Raw genomic sequence first — 21,168 nt, forward strand, 5'->3', positions numbered from 1 at the left:
TGCTTCCTTCACCCTCTTTAGTACCACCTGTGTTATTTGTCGAGCACAATAACTTCCTTATCCTCAAAAGTATGATTGGCAGCTTTGAGGTGCGCATACAGATGAATCGATTAACCCCGATGAGCTGGGGCGACGATGTTGGTACATCCGTTTATGGAGAGGTTGCTTAGTCTCTCCTATGTAGTAGTCTTCACAGTCCGAGATCTGGCGATTGATCGCATAAACAATATTACTTTGTTTGTGCCAAAGCATCGTGTCCTTTGGGTGGACTAACTTCTGTCTCAGAGTGTGGCATGGTTTTATTGAGACTGGAATCTGATATTGTTCAAAAATCATCTTTAACTTATAAAAACATCTGAGACATAAGGGATGGTGATACCAAACTTGCGAGTGCTCGTTGAGGTGGTGGAAGCTTGTGTGGTGATGATGTATCCTTCCGCGGTTTCAAAACGTTTTGAAAGAAAGTCCAGTCCTAGTATCCGCAGGTACATAGGGCTGACTTAATTTGTGTTCATCCGATTTAGCTTCCTCACATCAAAGCGATCAGGATGGTGAAATGGCGTTTACAACGCCAAGTTTGTGGATCAGCGGATGATGGGAATCAAACTGTAGGTATTTGTTCGTATACACATACGAACAAATACCTATTTTCTGCATACTGATGTTGACATGTGTGCCGTCTGCCTGAATTTTGACCAAACAATCCAAAAAAGGTAACTTATTTTATTGTCCGTACCTTCTTGGGTGAACTTGATGTTAGTGTCCATGTGATCAAATAATGGCTCTAGTTCGCGCTTTTTAATTTTAACAAGACTAAAATGTTGACTTTCATCGCTTGGAGGGGCGCAGAATCAATGCTGAATAAGTCAATTTGGCGCCCCAAGGGTGTGGCGCCCGAGGCACGTTGCCACCCTGCCCTCCCCCTCCCCCTAGTTACACAACTGAGCTGTTTGGGATTGACTCTGTGTTGGCTAGTGTAAGAAAGAAGAGCAATTGGAATCTGACAGATATCTAGGAACATTATTTTTCTGGGTTCCAAAGAACGATTGTCGTTATTAGTCACGTATTTTCTCAATTTGAAATAACGTAAGAGCTCAAAGACGATAATATTGTACTATCGAAAGCTATGTTCTTTCAAGAAGATCTTACTCACCGATTACATTGATGCTAAAGTTGCACTGGGCAACTATCCTTTGCCCTGCTGTGTGTACCAAATATGCTACTGTAGTTGCACCCAAATAGAACGCCAAACCAGACTTATGGGAAGAGTCGGTGTACACAAGTCCATCCCCTCCTTGAGGCTGAGGCTCTGTCCAATTCACAGACGTGTAGTTAACACCTTCATCAGTTGGTATTGATATATTATCTGGACAATTTATTTCAACAGCTGTATTGTTTAGACAATATACAAAATAATTGATGATTTAATATAAGTTGAACGACCTATCAAGAAATGTAGCTCTAGAAACATAATTCACAGTGGCGTAGCTAGGGGACTTCCCCCCAGATTTGTTTTAGGAATAATATGGGAACGGTAGTAAAGTGTCATTACAATAACTAAAAATGGGACAAAATTGACAAATGGGGACGATATAATTGCCTCAATGCATGCAGTGGGACAAAAATTGACATATTTATTCGATCTGGAAGCAGAATTTTGGACAATTTCAATATAGCATATGTCCTATTGGTTGCATATTTCGCAACGTATAAGTACTGTCAGAATTTTGGAAGTAGAAAGAGCGTGACTTGTTTTTCTATGCACTATCAGAGTTTAACTTATGTGAAAAAGCAAAAATGTTTACTACGTTCTTGTTTCACATGCTTTATAATAAATCCCTTTTGACTGTTGTTAGTCAAAATTCGATCTAAGATTCACATTCAAATCTCAAAAAATGAAATTTAAACCTTTTAAGATTCAAATTTGAATTTTAAATCGTATTATTTAGTATCCGCAGCTCTTAATGATTTATTTAAATCCCGCCAATATGTTAAAGAGTGTATTACGTACCTTGCTCACATGCCGAACCCACATAACCATGGGTACACGTACAAACCCATGGGCTTGTGCAAATGCCGCCATTTTCACACCTCGGTAAGCACACAGCTGTATTATTGAATAATGAAAACTAGATTAAAAGTATGTTGAAATTAGAAGTGAATCTATATACAAATCAAAGGTGCCAGATTAGCGCTAAATGAAACATTATTATTAATAGAATGATAAAATTCTTGCTTTTCATAAACGGGTAGTTTCTCTCGGTTTTCTCAGTGTTATTTTTACTTTAAATTGCCACCATTATTATTATTAAGGTCATCATCATCATCATCATCATCATTATCATCACCATCATCATCACCATCAACACTATCATCACCATCATCATCATCATCATCATCATCATCATCATCATCATCATCATCATCATCATCATCATCAGTATACTCATTCATAAATTGCGTGTTTTTTCTTAATTCGGCAGGTGTATTCGTTTATAGCTATTGTTGATTTTCCTACGCTCTTGACACCTCCCTCCTTCCCAATCTGAGGTGCATGTACATCGCCCTGGACTTGAACATGTTCCACCGTGTTGACACTGTGGTGAGCATATTGCTGTAGAACAAACAAGAATAGTATACAAAGCATTGAGAGTGTGGTAGTTAGCGTAGCCACAGGGAAACGGGGCAACTGCCCCCATGAGAAGTCGTGCCCCACTTTTTAGCCCATTTTTACCATTTTCGCCAAAATGCTCCCCACCCTTTAAAGGTTGCCTTGCACCCTTTGCCCACACATATGGTTAAAGCAAATAGATGAGAGTAAACCTACGTATTTGACATTTGTAAAAAATTGTGCATTCACATCGCCCAGGACTAGAACAGATCCCACCATTTTGACAAACAGGTGTGCAAATAGCTGTAAAAGGCAAAGGAACAAAATACACATGTATCAAGTAGTCACTTTGTAATGGGGTTTTTTGTGGCCACGTATCCCTTACATCGATCGTCAACTTTATTTTTATAGATGAGTTGACATGTGTTTACATTTGATACGCCCTCTGTTGATCTGAGATCAAATCTGCCAGGCAAAAACACTATAGTTTACATGGAAGAAGTTGATTTTTTTCATTAACTTTCAGCAAATACAACTAAAAATGTTATCAAACTTGTTTACAAATGCATCAAGCTATATACATAATATCACACAAAACTTCAAAGGTTTTTAAAAGTTGGGTTTTGAAGAGATTATTGTGGTCTGCCATAGACACTCCTGTGTTAGTTTGCCTGGCATGAAACAACAGAGGGTGGTCTGAATGTAAACATGTGACATCATAGGTCAACTCATCTGTAGTTAGAGTACAATACAGACTTTAATGTCGTTGTCATGCAAGAGGGCGATAACGTATCAAGCTCGTGTGAGCATGTAGATTTAATGTTCACTCGTATTGACATGCGGAAAAATAGCAAGAGGTCCAAAAATTCAATCCACATTCGGATCTTAACTAATCGAGTTAGTTTTCGAGAACGAAGTATATTGACTTTGAATATATTCTTTCTTACGTGTTTGGCAATTGTCTCCTTGCCAATCTGAGGTACATGTACATCGTCCAGGACTAGAACAGGTTCCACCATTTTGACATTGTGGTGTACATATTGCTGCGAAATAATTGGCCAATAATACCTAATTAACTCATAATTTATATTTACATGAAGCAAACTGCGTTATCTCTGTCCACACAAAGCGGGGCAATTCCCTTAAGTTGAGCCCAACGCTCAACCATCTCGCATATAAAATGCGCTTACTGCGCAGATTCTTGCTATCAAATCACAGGTTAATTGATATCTAGGCGGTCACTTGTCAGCAGCTTCTACGGATATAATTTTCTTGCTATTAATGCCTAGATAGGCCATGACATAAAATAACATCAAAACACTTGTAACCTAATGTAGGTATTTTCTTACGTGTTTGGCATCTGTCTCCTCGCCAGCCCAAGGAACATGTACATCGTCCAGGACTAAGGTTAATCATCATATAAGGCAAAAATAAGTTTGGTCCGAATGTGCAATGCAGTTTTGTTTTGTGTTTCTCGTTTTGTTTTTGTCTTGTCTTGTTTTGTCTTGTCTTGTCTTGTCTTGTTTTGTTTTGGGAAAAGGGTATGCGCTCCTCGGAATTTTTTGTTGTTGTTGAATTTTCGATCCACAATTTTTTTGCCGCTTCTCGGCCAAATTGCCGATTTTTATTTTTGAAAACTAAAACCAGGCAATCGAGTAGGGCGAATTCAATTTCACATACATATGGATCAAACTTTTTTGTTGGCCTTATACATTATCATTTGCTTGCTTTCACTAATCATTATTAATCTATAAATGAAAAGTATCACGAAAACATACGTGTTTGGCATCTGTCTCCTCTCCAGTACGAAGTACATGCACATCGCCCAGGACTAGAACATGTTCCACCATTCTGACACGCTGGCAAACATATAGCTGCAGATAAGGACAAAATTAATGGTAAATAATCGGTACAAATACATAATCGTTCGCTCATAACAATAAAAAGGTAAAAAATATAAGGAAAACATACGTTTTTGGCATCTGGTTCCTTTCCAGTCCATTGTACATGTACATCGACCAGGACTAGAACAAGTGCCACCATTTTGGCAATGTGGTGTACATATTGCTGCAAAATGAACCAAATTAATAATGCGATTACCTAATTAGAAGAATTTAGACAAATTACGTTACCTGGCCCTCAATTAAAAATTTAATTTTCACTTTACAACTTGGGCAAGTGTACACCCTCCGAGCAATTCTACCTGTCACTGATGTGAAAGCTGAAACAGGTTTGTCATAATAGCCAGAGACAATACATGACCCAGATAGGTTAATGAGTTAAACAAGATAACCTTGTGTAGTTCAAAGGAAGTTGCCTTCGCCTGATGTAATAATAATAATAATAATAATGTGAATTTCTAATGCGCACATCTCCACCAAATCAATGGCGCTCAAGGCGCGATACATAGATTAACTTAAACTACAAAATAAACATTAATTTACATTACAACTTAATCTACACATGAACAACAATCAATAGGTGAACAAAATATGGTGATGCACATCAGTAAAATGCTTCTTTCATTAAGTGAGTTTTTAAAGAACTTTTAAACTGTGTTAAAGATGTACTTTTAATGTAGGTTGGCAGAGTATTCCAGAGACGTGGTGAAGCAATTGAAAAAGCCCTATCCCCCCATGAATGTTGTGAACGGGGTTCGCAGAGAAGCGATTTTTCACCGACGGAGTAAGCGTAGGAGTAATAGCACTCACAACGATGAATCGCAGCTGTCATGAAATAGGCTGAACAAAATTGTCATGTGAACAACATTGGAAAATGCAAATCAGGGAAATGAATTTTTGTTTCGAAGACAAAGAGGCTTAAACAAACAGGAAAGGATGCTTTAACCGAAGGGATTAATGTATCATTTTCAACCTGGTAAGATCATGAATCATCAAACTTACGTGTTTGGCATCGGTTCCCTGTGTACACATTGGTACAGGTACATCGCCCAGGACTAGAACATGTTCCACCATTCTGACATACAGGCGTGCAAATAGCTGTAAAAATTAAAAATTATAGAATTCAGGTTCCACTATTTATTTAACATTGTTGTGCACATATTGCTGGAAAGTGCCGAATAGGACTTACAGAGATCAAACCGCAATTTCCATGGATAGGCTCACACAAAAAAACCACCAAAATGTTCATTTCCACGTGCCAATTTCACATTGGCATCAGTTTCATGTGTACATATTAGTACATCGCAATGGACTGGAACATGCTCCACCATTATGACAAACAGGTGTGCAAATAGCTGTAAAAAGTTAAATAATGGAATACAAGTTCCATCATTTTGACACGGTGGTAAAAATATAGCTACAAATAATGATAGAAACTATCGTTGTTCATTATATCCGAGCCGAGTCGAGTCTTTTTGTGTCCAAGTCCGAGCCAAGTCCGAGTCAAACAAAAAGTGGACTCGAGTCCGGACTCGAGTCCGAGTCCGGACTCGAACGATACATCACTGCCAAACCGAAGTAAATTTCGCAGGATACGATTTGTCAAACTTACGTGTTTGGCATCGGTTGCCTGTGTACTCATTGGTACAGGTACATCTCCCAGGACTGGAACATGTTCCACCATTTTGACAAACAGGTGTACAAATAGCTGTAAAAAGGCAACAGAATAGAATACGGGTTCCACCATTTTGACATTCTCGTGTACATATTGCCGGAAAAGTGGTGATTAGCACTTACAACGATCAAAAATGAATCGCAATTGTCATGGAATAGAATCACTTAAAAGGCCACTAAATTTGATTAAACAAATTCATCAAGATCGGTTGAGTTAACTTAACTTAAGTTCGTTGTATCTGATCCAGAAATTGCACTTACTTTGTGTACGTTTCAGCAACACTGTTGCCTTTGTCAATACTTGATGAGGGATAATAATTTAAGTGTATAGCAGCTCTTGCATCAATGTCAACGGGATAAGATCATGAATTGTCAAACTTACGTGTTTGGCATCGGTTCCCTGTGAACACATTGGTACAAGTACATCGCCCAGGACTCGAACATGTTCCTCCATTTTGACAAACAGGTGTACATATAGCTGTACAAAGGCAATATAATGAAATACAGGTTTCACCATTTTGCTATTTTGGTGTACATATTGCTGGAAAAGTGACTAACGATCAAAAATGAATCGCAATTGTCATGGAATACATGTCATGTGAAATGACAAAACAATGTCACCAAATTTTGATCTGCACAAAGTTGACACATGCAAGGCGGTTCAATGATTTTGGGATGTAGAGAGGAGCGACATCGGTACAAATACTCAAAGGAGAGCAACCCTTGTATCAGTGTCAACCGGATAAGATCATGAAATGTCAAACTTACGTGTTTGGCACCGGTTCCCTGTGTAACCATGTGTACAAGTACATCGCCCAGGACTAGAACATGTTCCACCATTTTTACAAGCAGGCGTGCATATAGCTGTAAAAAGGTCAAATAATAAAACATAGGTTTCACATTTTTGACATTGGTGTTCGTATTTGTACATATTGCTGGAAAAGTATCGAATATCACTTACAACGATCAAAATTGAATCGCAATTGTCATTGAATATGCTGACAAATAAATTTTTATGTGACAACAATTAGCACTTGCAAAACAGTGCAAGGAATTTTAGCACACACAGAGATAGATGAAACGGTAGATGCTTAAAGCCAAAGAATAGTAACCCTTTTATCAATGTCAACTAGATACGATCATGAATAACTATTGTTAAACTTGCGTGTTTGGCATCGGTTCCCTGTGTACACATTAGTACAAGCACATCGCCCAGGACTAGAACATGTTCCACCATTTTGACAAACAGACGAGCATATAGCTGTAAAAAGGTAGAATAATAGAATACATGCTCCACTACTTGTTGGTATACATATTGCTGGAAAACTGACGAATAGCACTTACAATGATCAAAAATTAATCACAAAATTGCAAAGAAAAATTTCACCAAATGTCAGGTGTAATCAACGAAAGCACCTCTTGTCGGTTCTTACATTATATCTAACTCTGGCAGTGCCAGTCAAAACCTTTTCAAGTTAAACCTTTCTATAATCCTATTGTTTAATAGGAATACTAGGATAAGATGTCTATAGAATTGTTGTTTGCTTTGGAAAAACTATGCTCAAGTGATGGACAACAAAGCGTTGCAATTTGTATATAGGTACGCTGACTAGCCAACCGGGAGGACATTTCTGAACCCTCGTTGAATTGGGGATGGTTTAAACTGACCGCCAATTATGCTGGTCTGATGATAACTGATTTTTTTCCCTTGCAATGTGGAAAAAGAGATGCATGTAGCAACCGACAGGATAGACTGGTTCTATTTTGGAAAAATCGCGTTCCTAGCGGCAAGTTTGCGCGAAAGTTGGCAACCAGCTTTATTTTTTTATTAAATTGGGAATGCTGAACTCGAATCTGCTGTCTGCCAAGCAATATTTTGAGACCGTGACCATCAAAAAGACCACCAAATGACACCATAGGATCATATAGGTGGCAAAATTTAATTCTATTCCAATGACACTTTCAATAACACTTTCAAACATGTCAAATTGTGCGTCTGGCCCCGCGTATATGACCTATCGTTGAACGATTATGGGGCACAAAAGGTCACAGGTCGATTTGTTTCTTGTGTATGGTCAAGTCAAAGTTGCTCCAATTTCCGTTAAAGTTGAAGCAAATTGTTCGTCTAGGTTACGAAAGAATAGTTTGCACTATCTGCGATGTCTAGTTAGTATGTTACACAGCAAAGAGTCAAACGATATGTAGGATTGCATATTTGCATTTATTTATCATCTATTTTCAGAACATGACATCGCAGATAGTAAAAACTATTCTTTTCCTGAATTCATTGAACATAAGGAACAGTTTGCATCCATTTCTACGAAAATCGGAGCAACTTAAATTTTCACCCATGTATAACATCAAAATTGTCTTTGGACCTGTTGAGCCTCATAATTCGGTAACTATATGGTCTAGGCGCAAATATGTTACATTTGTATTATCCTTACACCCAGACGAATAATTTGACATGTTTTAGTGAATTTGGAGCATGTTTAATATTTGCCCCCTGTATGCGTATGTAGGGGGTTTGGGGTCTTTTTTTAAGCTTGGCAGACAAAATATTTGAATACAGCATACCCGAATTAACCAGAATAATTTGGTTGCCAGCTTTTACGCGAGAACTTGCCGCTAGATGCTTAAATAAGCACGTATTTCTAGAATAGAACCAGTATAAGAAGTACCTTTCGTTAATTGTGACTCGTCACAAATGTTCATGCGAACACATGCAAGGCGGAAGAATGATTTTGGGATACACAGAGGGGCGAAATCGGTACAAATACTCAAAGAAGAGTAACTCTTGTCAACCGGACAAGATCATGAAATGTCAAGCTTACGTGTTTGGCATCGGTTCCCTGTGTACTCATGTGTACAAGTACACTGCTGAGGACTTGAACATGTTCCACCATTCTGACAAACAGGCGAGCAAATAGCTGTAAAAAGGCAAAATAATATTTTTGATATACATATTGCTGGAAGAGTGTCGAATAGTACTTGCAATTATCAAAAATGATAAATCGCAATTGTCATGAATTAGGCTGACAAAATAATAATGTTACTAAACTTTTAAATTGTACTTTTATAAGAACATCTTAACTTTAGTTTGTATTTTATATAATCTTTGCCATATGTAACCAATATTATGCTTTTGATTTATCATGTGTATTTACCGTTTATCAATTTATGTACTTTACATTATTTATAATTGTATGAGGGCCTGCTTGGAAAGCAGTGCTTGACACTGAAGTGGAATTACCCTCAATAAAGAAAGATTATTATTATTATTATTATTATGTGACCAAAATTAGCACATGCAGAGCGTACAAATATATATTTTAGCACACAGAGAAGGTCGAAACTGTACAACGGATGTTTAACTCAGCAACCTTCGTATCGATGTCAGCCGGGTGAGATCGATCAGGAATAATTATTTTCAAACTTACGTGTTTGGCATCGGCTCCCTGTGTACCCATTTGTACAAGTACATCGCCCAGGACTAGAACATCTTCCACCATGTTGACAAACAGGTCTGCAAATTGCTGTAAAAAGGTAAAATAATAAAATACATGTGTCACCATTGTGCCGTTGTGGTGTTCATATTGCCTGGAAAGTGATTAATTGCACTGGCACTTACAAAGATCAAATATGAATCGCAATAACCATGGAATAGACTGACCAAAAGAATCCCCAAATCGTTATGTAAACTTGGCACATGTAAATCAGTGCAAGGATTTTTAGCTACAGAGAGGGGAGTAAACGGTACAACGGATGCTTAACCCAAAGGATAAAAACACTTGTAGCAATGTCAAACGATATTATTGGATTGTCAGACATACGTGTTTGGCATCGGTTGCCTGTGTACGAATTGGTACAAGTACATCGCCCAGGACGAGAACATGTTCCACCATGTTGACAAACAGGTGTGCAAATAGCTGCAAAATAACAGAACGCATAGCTATGATTGCTACAAACTGATATGAACCGAAATGAAGTCACTTTCTGTGATTTTTGTGGCCACATATCTTGTATCTTTGAAGTTAACCTTATAGTTGAAAAGCGGCAGAATATAGATGTGAATATAGCAGTATATAAATGCGCAGATGGTGCTAACGTATCCAACTCGTATACGCATGCAATCTAAGACGACCATTTTCCACTTAATTTTAATAGCATGTCTCTGATTTACAACAGGCAGACCCAGCACCTAATGTTTGACATAATTATGGTAGGTTCTGTGTTCTCTGACCGTCAAAACACAGGCTTTTCCTTGGCCCTCTTTTTTGCTTCATTTGGTAGTGTCTACAGCCTGTTGATTTTATGCTAATTCCGTCACGGAATCAAGTGTGTAGGATAATTTATAAATGTATGGTTTGGAAGCCAAAGGTACAGTATTTATGTGATCATGAAGCAATTTCATCAAATTAATCATATATGGGGTCAAAGATCAACTTTCATTACAAACTGGCCACCCCTCATACAGGGAAAGTATCTTACCAGTGGAGCACCCGGAACCTCTCCACCCTGAACAGCAATAATATCGTCTCCGGTACCGGTATCTTCGATAGTATGTCGTACTATAGCATCGTTTATATGCCTCACGGTATCTGCCAGATAATAAAAGTAATCACATTTCATTTAATGATAACCGAAGATTTATTTGGTAGATTCTTTTCAGTAATAATAAATAACCATGATATAACCAGTATAACTATTATAGCCCTACCATGGGCGTAGCCAGCTTTCTTGGTCAGGGGTGGCAAAATAATATTTCGGGGGCACAGACGAAACAAATGTAGTTGTATCATACAATCCATATGCCAGTTTTGTTTTTGATTTAACAGCATGAAAAAACATCAACTAATTGCCTATTGGGATGCCACACACCAAAAAGGGCAAACTGTAAAAAAGAATAAAAAATGTGGTCGATAGTATGCCATTTTTACATTATATTGTTTGTCACGGGCTTAAAACATCCAGCCTGATCGTTTCAAGGGGGCAATAGCTCTTAGTAATCTGTTCTCGCAACAGGATCCCAAGAATGTACCGGGGCAATTATGGGGTAGTGGGTGAGGATACTGAAAGGCTGAAAACTAAAATTCCTTTTAGTTTTCAGTCACTCTGTCTAGTCTGGATTAATTAGACTTTCTTATCCTGGGGCAGTATCCTCACCCACTACCCCATAATTGCCCTGGTAGATTTCTTAAATTACCCCTAACAGCCATAGATACCACAAAATACCACCATGAAAATCACTGCTCATGCGTGAATCCCAGGGTCTGCGATGACGCAATCACCCTAAGTGTTATATGCTCACGGAATCGCTGCCCGGGGCAGCGTAACCCGTGTAGCTACCGGTCCGTGATCGTGTGCTTGGCATGCGGGGGCTCTAAGATTCGAATCTCGGGGGTGCCAAGTGACTTCTTTGCTCATCTTCTCTCCTCTTTCGTTTCTTCTTTAACTTCCGATAGCAAAAAGCAGGGCTGAGTGTTAGGGTAAATAAATTAGTTTAACAAGTGTAACACATTTGTAAAATTAGCAACGGTACAACTTGTCGAATTCTAACACTGGCTTCAATATACACAAGATGTTGTCTTACCTGGAGCACCTGCTTCCTCCCCAAAAACCGCAACTTACATAGTATTTATCCTTGAAGGTGCATTGGTAGCTTCGTTGGGATGCTACAGAGTATGACTCAGAATAGCTAGTACTGCACCTAAAGAAACATTCAGAAAAAGTCACGTTTTCGTGTCGTTATTAACTTTTTAAAATAAACCATTGACACAAGTAGTAATATTTCATATTTTAGTTGATGTCTAGTTGTTTTGCCATTTTAACGTTTTTAACAAAAAGTACGCAAGACGGGTGAGACCGGTTCCGGCACTCTGTATATTCGGCGAACTTTAAAAACACCCGCTTTTGCATTTTAGGATAAAAACACCCATATTTTTAGCGATTTCGCAAATTTGTTGCCCTTTGTTACAAATAAAGTAACTAACCCCCTTAAATAATGGCCATTATTCAAAAAACGGGCTATTGTATTACAAATCTGTAAAATGCGTTGGAAGTATAATTTATTTCTGCGTATTTTGACATCTCATTTGATACGATAGCCCAGAAAACAATAAAACAATGGTCAATTTAATGTAGTGAGGTCCAGATTTGAAAGTTGTACTTACATACAATACAAAAACACTCAGATATCATGATATCATTGCACAGATTTCCTTCCATACTGAATACAAAATCAATACAATTTACTGCAACTTTCAAATCTTGGGTTACATTTATTTAACTGTACGCTGTGACGTCAATATTTAGTCAATAGAGACTTTGCGAAATGAAGTTAGAAACCACAAACTTAACGTCTAGAGGAGATTAATAGGTAAATTTTCACGGGAAAATTTTCTGGACACGTGACCAATGCGTATCAATGTGAGTGTAACCTCGAGCCTGATCTCTGACCCCCGGCGGTGACCTCGCTATTCAAGTCTTAGTAATTTTGAATTGGAATAGTATTTTTGACCGCAATTTTGATAGAAATTAGTGCATTGCAAATTTATTAAATATTATGTGATCTTAATTTCTTCACAATATCATCAAAACGTAATTTCAAAAATATCTATCTACGGAAAAAATATTTATCTACGGAAACTCTTACCATAATATTATTAACTTGCGACAAGTAACTTATTTTGCATCAAATGAGGAATTCTTCCTATTCAAATACATTGGAAGAACACCCGCTGTGCTCGGGGTCACATTCCATAATGCTAATATGTCTGCGCCCATGGGTGTCACGTGTCCAGAAAATTTTCCCGTGAAAATTTACCTATTAATTCTAACTGTATCAAAACCACTCTGCCATTAAAGCCGCTTGAAGTTAAAGTTAACGCGAGAATCCAGACGATGGTGGACGACCCGGTATTCAATGTGGCAACAGCCAAAAGCGTAAACAAAACAGACGATGTGACGGCAACACTGCCTGGCCGTGGACGCAATGATTTTTCCCCGAGCCAAGGTGGCCCCGTTTACAGAAAAAAAATGCCCAAAATATATTTCCCAGTGCATTGTATACATTTTTACATGCAAATAAATAATTTTAGATTCAAAGAAAACAGAAGAAGAAAAAAAATTTTATTCATCGCCGGGGGTGGGAATAGATCTCGGGACCCTTCGTGTGAAAGGCGAGAACCTTACCACTACACTACGCATTCGCATTTGCTTACATGGGGAAATTTTCAGTATATATAATAACATATCGTGCGATTCATACAAAAATTATACAAAAACAGTACTTACAATGAGGTTCACTGTCGAACCTCAACGGATTTAGACTGATAAAATAATGCTTGATAACATACATACACTTTTGGAATTATTTGAGACATTTTCGTGTTTACATGTTAAACCAATGACGACGTCAAAATTCAGTCGATCTTGGCCGGCCCCCCCTGGCGAGAATCTATAGTGTGCCGTAAATTATGATGAAAATACGTCATAATTTAGAACAACATTTTGCATATTTCCTCATAGACTACATAATTACCACTTATGTATTATCTAGTTAATAGACCAATTATTGGATATCTAATTTGGTTTGGGTAAAAAACATGCTACATGTTGCTGAAAAATATTGATTGATTTAGATCAAAATTATTTTTGTTCCAAACGTCACACTTGATAATTTATATACTTTTGTGTGTGCTCATGACGTACACCAAATCAGTTTGCGGAACCAAGTTTTGGCTTGACTTCAACGCCAAGGAGATTAAGTTCCCGTAAAAATGGCCTGGTTTTACTAGAGCCAGCAGTATACGATACTTCTGGAAGAGTAAAGCAGGTGCATAACATTTTTATATATAACATGTCATAGGGTGCCTGGTAAGAGAGGGGGTAGGGAGGAGGAGAGGGAGCCTGGGGGCCACTCAAATATGACAGTGTACGCATGCGTGACCAAATTTTTTTCGAACACCCCCTAAACAAGTTTTCCTCTGTGAGCAAAATGACCCCCTAAGCAAGTTTTTAGCGCGATTTCCCCCTAAATTTGACCCCTAAACAAGTTTTTGTCTAATTTTGACCCCTAAACAAGTTTTTGTCTAAATTTGACCCACTTTTAAGTTTTGATGGATTTTGACAACTGAACTTTTTTATATAAATAATGACACAATGAATTTAGAGTTGCCACAAGGCCTTCAGATTCGTAGCTTGTTACATGAATCTTATTGGATTCATTATACAGCCAGAGACATTGAAATGAATACCCGGGATCGATACACGTAAATGTGCTATGCACGATTGATATTCAGACGATAAATCTTTGGATACCGGGGTAGAAAATGATGAATATTGCCCGTAAATGATTTCGTATAAAGAAACCAGATCTGGTTCCTTGCACTTGAACATATATGTTCAACGGATATGATAGTCGTTAGCTTGCGTCTTGAGAAAGAAGCGTGCGTCTTGAACTCATAAATTGACAAAAATATTATGATTTTCTGATGTGAGCACTCACTCACATGGCGTATACATGTTCACCCCCACACAGAGGTCACACACAGCGTAGTGTGAGCACTCACTCACATTGCGTATACAAGCTCACTTACACACTAGAGAAGTCAATTACCGAGGTATTGACAGTAGCCTTAGTCGGGATGTCCCTCGGCTGATTATGCGTCTTAAAGGTCGGAACAAAATGGCCATGCGTGGCTGTGGATTCAACCTACCATGGCGATTTCTGCCATGAAGATATCGGGGCGCTGACACTGTGGGACCCTTTGTCCGAAACAGTTAGTACAAATTTTATGAATAACCTGTCGGCAAATCAATTCAGCACAAAGTGGCAATGCGCTTTGTAATTAAAATATCCTTGGCGTGGCACATAACGTTTTAATGCTGGTTTTGCCATAAAGTCCTTTACAACTCAAAACTCAAGTTGAAAGAAATGTTTTGTTAATTAAAATTTATAATTATAAGTGATGAAAATATATATCTTCATTTGATTGACCGATTTGATCAAAACTGCATTTAAGTAAGGGTGGTGATTTACACTTACGTTGAACTTCCGACTCCAGTTGAACATACAATTATTAGAACAGCTGCAACAAAAATCACTTGTACAGCTCTGTAAAAGGCACGAAAATCACCACAAAGTTCGCCCATGATGTATCAATAGTATAGCAGTCAGCTACTGTATAGAAAATGAGAAATTCGTGTGCATTACCGTTTTTAATCCAAAATTAATTTCGGTCTTTGCATTATAGGATTTTCCCCGCACTTGGAACACAACGTTTGTATGGTTTGGTTTTGATCTAGATTGAAAACACAATAAATAAAGTTCAAAACGACGCAAAAAAATACATCTAGTTATAGATTTTAGAATTCAAGAAGTTTGTAACCTCTTGGTAACACGTGCAATCAAATAATATTCCTTGATTAGAAAAGATACACCTTCACAAATTTATCAGTAAAATATAATATTCCAAGTTCACATTCCGTTCTTACCTTTCATTCATATTACAAAAGACGAACTCATCCGTTCAGTTGAGGCATTCTCGTGATAAATAAGCTGTTCTTTTTTCTAAATTATGTTAACAGACACTTGCAGCGCTTTATCCATATCTAGTTCCTTAATTCTACCCAATCAGATTTGATAGAATTTGTATGTAAAGGAAATATGTAAGACTAAACTTGCCAAATTTTTGACGCGATCATGCTTAAATGAGTTGTTTGCGACATCAATTGTCATGTTTTCAGTCATTATCCTTGCCTGCCTGACCACAATTTTCAGTCTACAATAGCCAAATGCTGAAAGCTCAATATCCAGACATAAACTATTGATATGTTACAATCATCGATGAAATACACAACAAGAAGTGCTGTTATGGTAAACCAAGTGTTCAGTTATATGATGAATGTAGTTTTTTTTCACATTTCACACCAGATGTGCAGTAATAAAGAAAAACAAAGCATATCAGTTAATTAACTTAGTTCATCTGAGATAAACTTAGTTTTTCTCAGAAAAACTTAGTTTACCACACATTAAGTTTATCAACTAAAAAGTTATGCTTATCTCGAATTAACTTTAAGTTGTGTGAGGAAAAACTAAGTTTATTGAATTACTGACCACATAGCCTGCCCCTGGGTGTCACACTCTGGGGGCTTGCCATATGCAGTTAAAAATGTCATTCGATTGTTCGATAACAACCCAGCAAACAAAAAAACACGTTTTTAAAACGTTTTAAACAGGTTATATGTTTGGGTTTGGGTTCTGGTAAAAACGTTTTTTAAAACGTTTTTTAAAACGTTATTAAAATAACATTAAATGTCGGGTTATATAGAGGTCATGAAAAAACAATACCAAAGTATTTTTTAAATGTTTTCAAAAAATTTTTGTGGATATTTTTTGCAAACATGTTTTGCCAAATATTTTGCCAACACTTTAATAATAATTAGTATGTTTGCAGTTAGTTATCAAAAATGTTTTTGAATGTTATAAACACGTTTTATACCCTTTATATAATTCAACATTTAAACGTTTTCTGGCAACCTTTTCTAACCCCTTACGAATGATGTCAAAAGCATTTAGTGTTTGATGGGAACGTAAACCTTGAACAAAAAACCGGCCAGCTATTTAGTTCAAATCTTGGCATTCAAACACATTAGTGTTCTTATATCAGATAAATAGACAGTAATGTGATAATATAGGAAATATCATATCACGGTATTAATGAACCAAGAAAACGTATAAATATTTCCTCTTTGGTAGCTCCGGAGGTTGTGGAAATAACAGACAATCAAGGCCAAAACGGAACCATGTATATACAGCATGATAAGCACTACATTAATATCTTGGAGAAGTGGGTACACGCTGCGATGGTCGTTCGATCTCCATGCGTAAACAGCAAAATCACCGTGTCGATGCGCGATAACAGCTGCGTGGCAAGCGGCGCCCTGCGCATAGTGTCCGACACATGCACACGCGTGTCATTTGTACCCACAAGATGTCGAAAGGCTGACGGCCTCTATTAATCACAGCGTAAACAACTATCTGCGGAATTTGCGGCCCTTTGTGTAGGCTCAAAAGTTAAACTTTCACTTTTTCCTTGCGGTTAGACTGGAATGATCACAAATTAGATGCCTTGCATGATTGACCGTTGACAGCTCAGAGTCACTGATAAATTTAACTAAAATGTGTCACATTGGGACAAAGTTCCCGGATAAAGTGCCTGTTCAAACCCGATGTTCATAGCCTAGTTTTAAAGTCTCGGTCCCAGCCGATTTTTGCTCCTTCGTTACTAAACAAATGACGAAGGAGTACAAATCGGCTGGGACCGAGACTAAATCGAGTGTTTACAAAAATCAGACCACTTATTAGGCCTGTGCGAAGGCTTTGCATTAACTATTTATTTACATCTTTATGATATCGAGTAAAGCTGAACACGTAATTTGGAAGAACAATATTATGCTCATTTTTATTTCTCAAAATATTCGACTATGGCATAGTTTAAATTATCATAGACGTGTTTCAACTGTTTCGTCAACATACATAACTTTCGTAAAAACAAGTGTTCAATTGCAATACCAATATTATACACGTTCCAAGCCGTATTTGGTTTCTTTTTTCGTACTGAGGTATCAAAATTCTTGGCATGATAAGAAAACTATTACCCAATTGCACGCACCATAACGGAAGATACATGATACCCCCTGAAGCTTAATTGGTAGCACAGAAAGTTTCAGATTCAAATATTGGTTCATATTCTAGATAGCTAACAACGACATTCATGAGATTTGGGGAATTTTTTAAGCACGGGAAATTCAATGTGGCAGATTAAAAAATACTGCAATTCAGCTTGTTTTATTAAACCAAATATATTTGTGGGAGGTGAGTGTGTGGGGTGGGGGTGGTTGGGTGACCTGTGGGGTGGGTCGGTTTGTGGATTGGGTATATTTGTCTCTCTTTGTATTTTGTATGTAAAATGGAAGGGGATAAGAATGTTCAGTTTCGTATCTCACAACCCAAGGCCTATAATATTAGGCTGCGATCACATAGAAGTATACGGTATACGGTATTCGCTATACGAAATACGCTCATTCGATCAGGCTGAGTTCATATAGGAGTATACTATGTGAACTCAGCCTGATCGAATGAGCGTATTTCGTATAGCGATTAGCGAGTATAGGCATGATAGGTCAGTTTACCAATTTTCTTCGTCTAATCAAATGCTTGTAACTTTACTTCTTGAGGTCACATTGAATTCAATGAGGTGTCATAATGTGCAGAATTAGATAGTACATCTATTTAAAAAAAATGAATTTACCCACATATGGTTTAGTTTTAAAATTAGGACGGTATACGCTGCACTAAAATCGAACACGCACGATTCCCACTTATTCCCACTATGCTACTATACGCAGGTATACGGCCTTTCGAATAGTGCCCTCTTATGTGACCCGCTACTACGAAATTACCTTGCTCGATTTAAGATATACGCGTACACCTGCAAAACGTGCACCGTATACCCGAATAGTATACTTCTATGTGATCGTAGCCTTATGTGACCCGGTACTATGAAATTACCTTGCTCGATTTAAGCTATACGCGTGCACCTGCAAAACGTGTACCGTATACCCGAATAGTATACTTCTATGTGAACGCAGCCTAAGAGCAAAACTGATGTGTGAAATGCTACTACGCAGTGAGCGTATAGTCGCATGTTGGTAGTTTTGAGACACCCTAGCTGACTTAGTTGACATTCTTTGTTTGCCGCGGACCCGTACAAGCCAGTAGTATAATGTCCTTCTAGAATAGCACATTGTGCCCCATTCACAAAGGACATAAACACCAACGCAGTAGCCAGGGCATCTCGAAACTACCAACATGTGACTTTATGCTCATTTCGTGGTACCATGTTACATATTGATTGTTGGGAGTGACCTTCTTTCCTTCTATAAATTCCTTGCTATTTTTCTTCCTTTCAGCTACCGGTATAAGCAAATAGGCTTTATAACAAAGAGGGTCAATAGATTACGTAACGCATTGTTCATTTGTGCCGATTTGATTGGCTGACAAGCTATTCCATCGGTAACTGACCTGACAGCGTATAAACGTGAGAGAGAAAGTGACAAAATTAGGGCCAAAGAAACGATAAGTGCAGAGTAAGGAAAATTGATTAATGAATTAATAATAATTATTATTATTATATAAACAAAAGATATAACAGCACTAGGCAGCCATTCGATGATGTCAAAGCCTTTATGTGTTACGTAAAAACGCCCAGTCAGATTCACACTTGCCTAACACGGGTCAAAAACTGGACGTTGACTGTAGACTCAAGAATATTGATTGGCAACTTTTTCCAATATGTCAGCACTCTAATCAGACACAATAGAACAATAAACCTTGCAGTGCGTTGGGTATATTAGGGTCGGCATGATTTTTATGGGTTAAGGGGGTACTACACCCATTGCATTTTTTTGCATTTTTTTGCATTTTGTGAAGAAATGAGAAAAAGAAATTGGACAAAGTGGTATGCAAAATGAAGGGGCAAATCTTCTCGTTCAATTGGTGGCATCAGTATCAATGACGCGTACATGCTTCTAATGGTATAAGCCAAAAAGTGGTACATCACTGATGTTTTAAATTCACTTCATTTTGGAAAGCTTACTATCAACGGATTTCGTTAAAATTTTGGACATGTGTTGCTAACACATTAGGGAAATAATGTTGATATGTAAAATGGGAATAAGTGGTCCCTGATTTCTTTTATGACTTCATGAACTTGGTGCTCCACAACTATCAAAAAACGAACCGGTTAAAATGCTTCTATTTTCAATGTTGAGCTATATTTTGTATTTTGAACTTGCGACACTATTTCACTGAAACTTAATTAAGCCATAGGTAACAGGTTATCACAACTACACTACAGCAATGTTGAAAAAGATTGTATTTTTTGTCACCTATACCACCATATTAGGTAGTTTTCCGTAAGCTTCATTTTTGTGATTTTGGTAACTATTTTATATTTATTTGCCCAATCCATCTCAACTAGGCAATCTAAAATTGTACTCACCATTTACATCCCAAGGTATTTTAGTATATCCACCTCACACATTTCCATTATATATCCAGTAACAGACAAAATATCAAAATTGATGCCTCATTATGACATGTATGATATCACACTCACAGACTATCACATGTATTCAGAATTGATGCCTGAATTTGACCTGAACCAATTGACCTATAACCTGACCTTTGATGACCTTATAGCCTTTTTTAATCTCTTTTCCTAACAACACATTATGGAAGATACATACATGGTGTAGTATTAAATTGTCTATGTGGAAGAGATTAGGCCTATTTAATTTATTCAGTGTTATAATCAGTGAGTACATTTCTATAGATAGTATAACAAAGGATTTAATGTATTCTATTCATGTATTCTACTTGGACATGTTCAATAGAATAAATTATGGTTTGTTATGAAACACACATCTCAGTTACTAGGTTACAGTAAACAAAAAAATATATAGGGCTAAAATGATTTTCTAAAATGGTTTAAAATCACTTTGTAGGTAGAGATATTTTATAAGTTTAGGACATGAGATGAAGAACATATTTATGTAGTTCATAAATTTGCAAGAAAAAAAAAAAGAAGAGGGGTACTGATGAAAATCAGGGTATTATTCCCCCTTAAGCGAGCATACATGGCTTGCACATTATCCAAAACCATACATTTTTCATAGAAGAAGCACAAACGCGTGGCGAATCAACAATGGGCTATTCCAGAAAATTAATGCACACCCTCTACAGAGGAGTTCGGATTTCCGGACTTTTTGTCCTGTCGTGACTGTTGGATATCTAGAATTTTAAAGTGCCAAAGGCGAAAAAATCCGGCAGAAATATAGTTCAAAATCAGATATCCTGAATTTGAGAGCTCACTTTGGACATTTCTATGGTTTTTACTTATTTAATTGGATTTC

The 21,168-nt window shown here is 37.4% G+C and overlaps 1 protein-coding gene across 1 annotated transcript in view; it reads right to left on the bottom strand.

Annotated features, from left to right (window-relative positions):
• The window catches only part of LOC140150042 (uncharacterized), a 29,117-nt gene extending 17,227 nt beyond the window's left edge, over positions 1 to 11,890 (bottom strand). Inside the window, exons 1-16 of the mRNA XM_072172046.1 lie at positions 10,678 to 11,890; positions 10,020 to 10,115; positions 9,627 to 9,722; positions 9,021 to 9,116; positions 7,352 to 7,447; positions 6,955 to 7,050; positions 6,569 to 6,664; positions 6,125 to 6,220; positions 5,515 to 5,610; positions 4,583 to 4,678; positions 4,390 to 4,485; positions 3,559 to 3,654; positions 2,791 to 2,914; positions 2,519 to 2,614; positions 2,012 to 2,107; positions 1,154 to 1,387 (exon numbers count right to left, since the gene is read on the bottom strand). Of these exons, the coding sequence (XP_072028147.1) occupies positions 1,154 to 1,387; positions 2,012 to 2,107; positions 2,519 to 2,614; positions 2,791 to 2,914; positions 3,559 to 3,654; positions 4,390 to 4,485; positions 4,583 to 4,678; positions 5,515 to 5,610; positions 6,125 to 6,220; positions 6,569 to 6,664; positions 6,955 to 7,050; positions 7,352 to 7,447; positions 9,021 to 9,116; positions 9,627 to 9,722; positions 10,020 to 10,115; positions 10,678 to 10,818 (1,747 nt within the window). The 5' untranslated portion in view covers positions 10,819 to 11,890. The remainder of the gene's footprint in view (positions 1 to 1,153; positions 1,388 to 2,011; positions 2,108 to 2,518; positions 2,615 to 2,790; positions 2,915 to 3,558; positions 3,655 to 4,389; positions 4,486 to 4,582; positions 4,679 to 5,514; positions 5,611 to 6,124; positions 6,221 to 6,568; positions 6,665 to 6,954; positions 7,051 to 7,351; positions 7,448 to 9,020; positions 9,117 to 9,626; positions 9,723 to 10,019; positions 10,116 to 10,677) is intronic.
• Positions 11,891 to 21,168: the final 9,278 nt, after the last annotated feature.

This window comes from Amphiura filiformis, chromosome 4, assembly GCF_039555335.1.
Source record: "Amphiura filiformis chromosome 4, Afil_fr2py, whole genome shotgun sequence".
Taxonomy (NCBI): Eukaryota; Metazoa; Echinodermata; class Ophiuroidea; order Amphilepidida; family Amphiuridae; genus Amphiura; species Amphiura filiformis.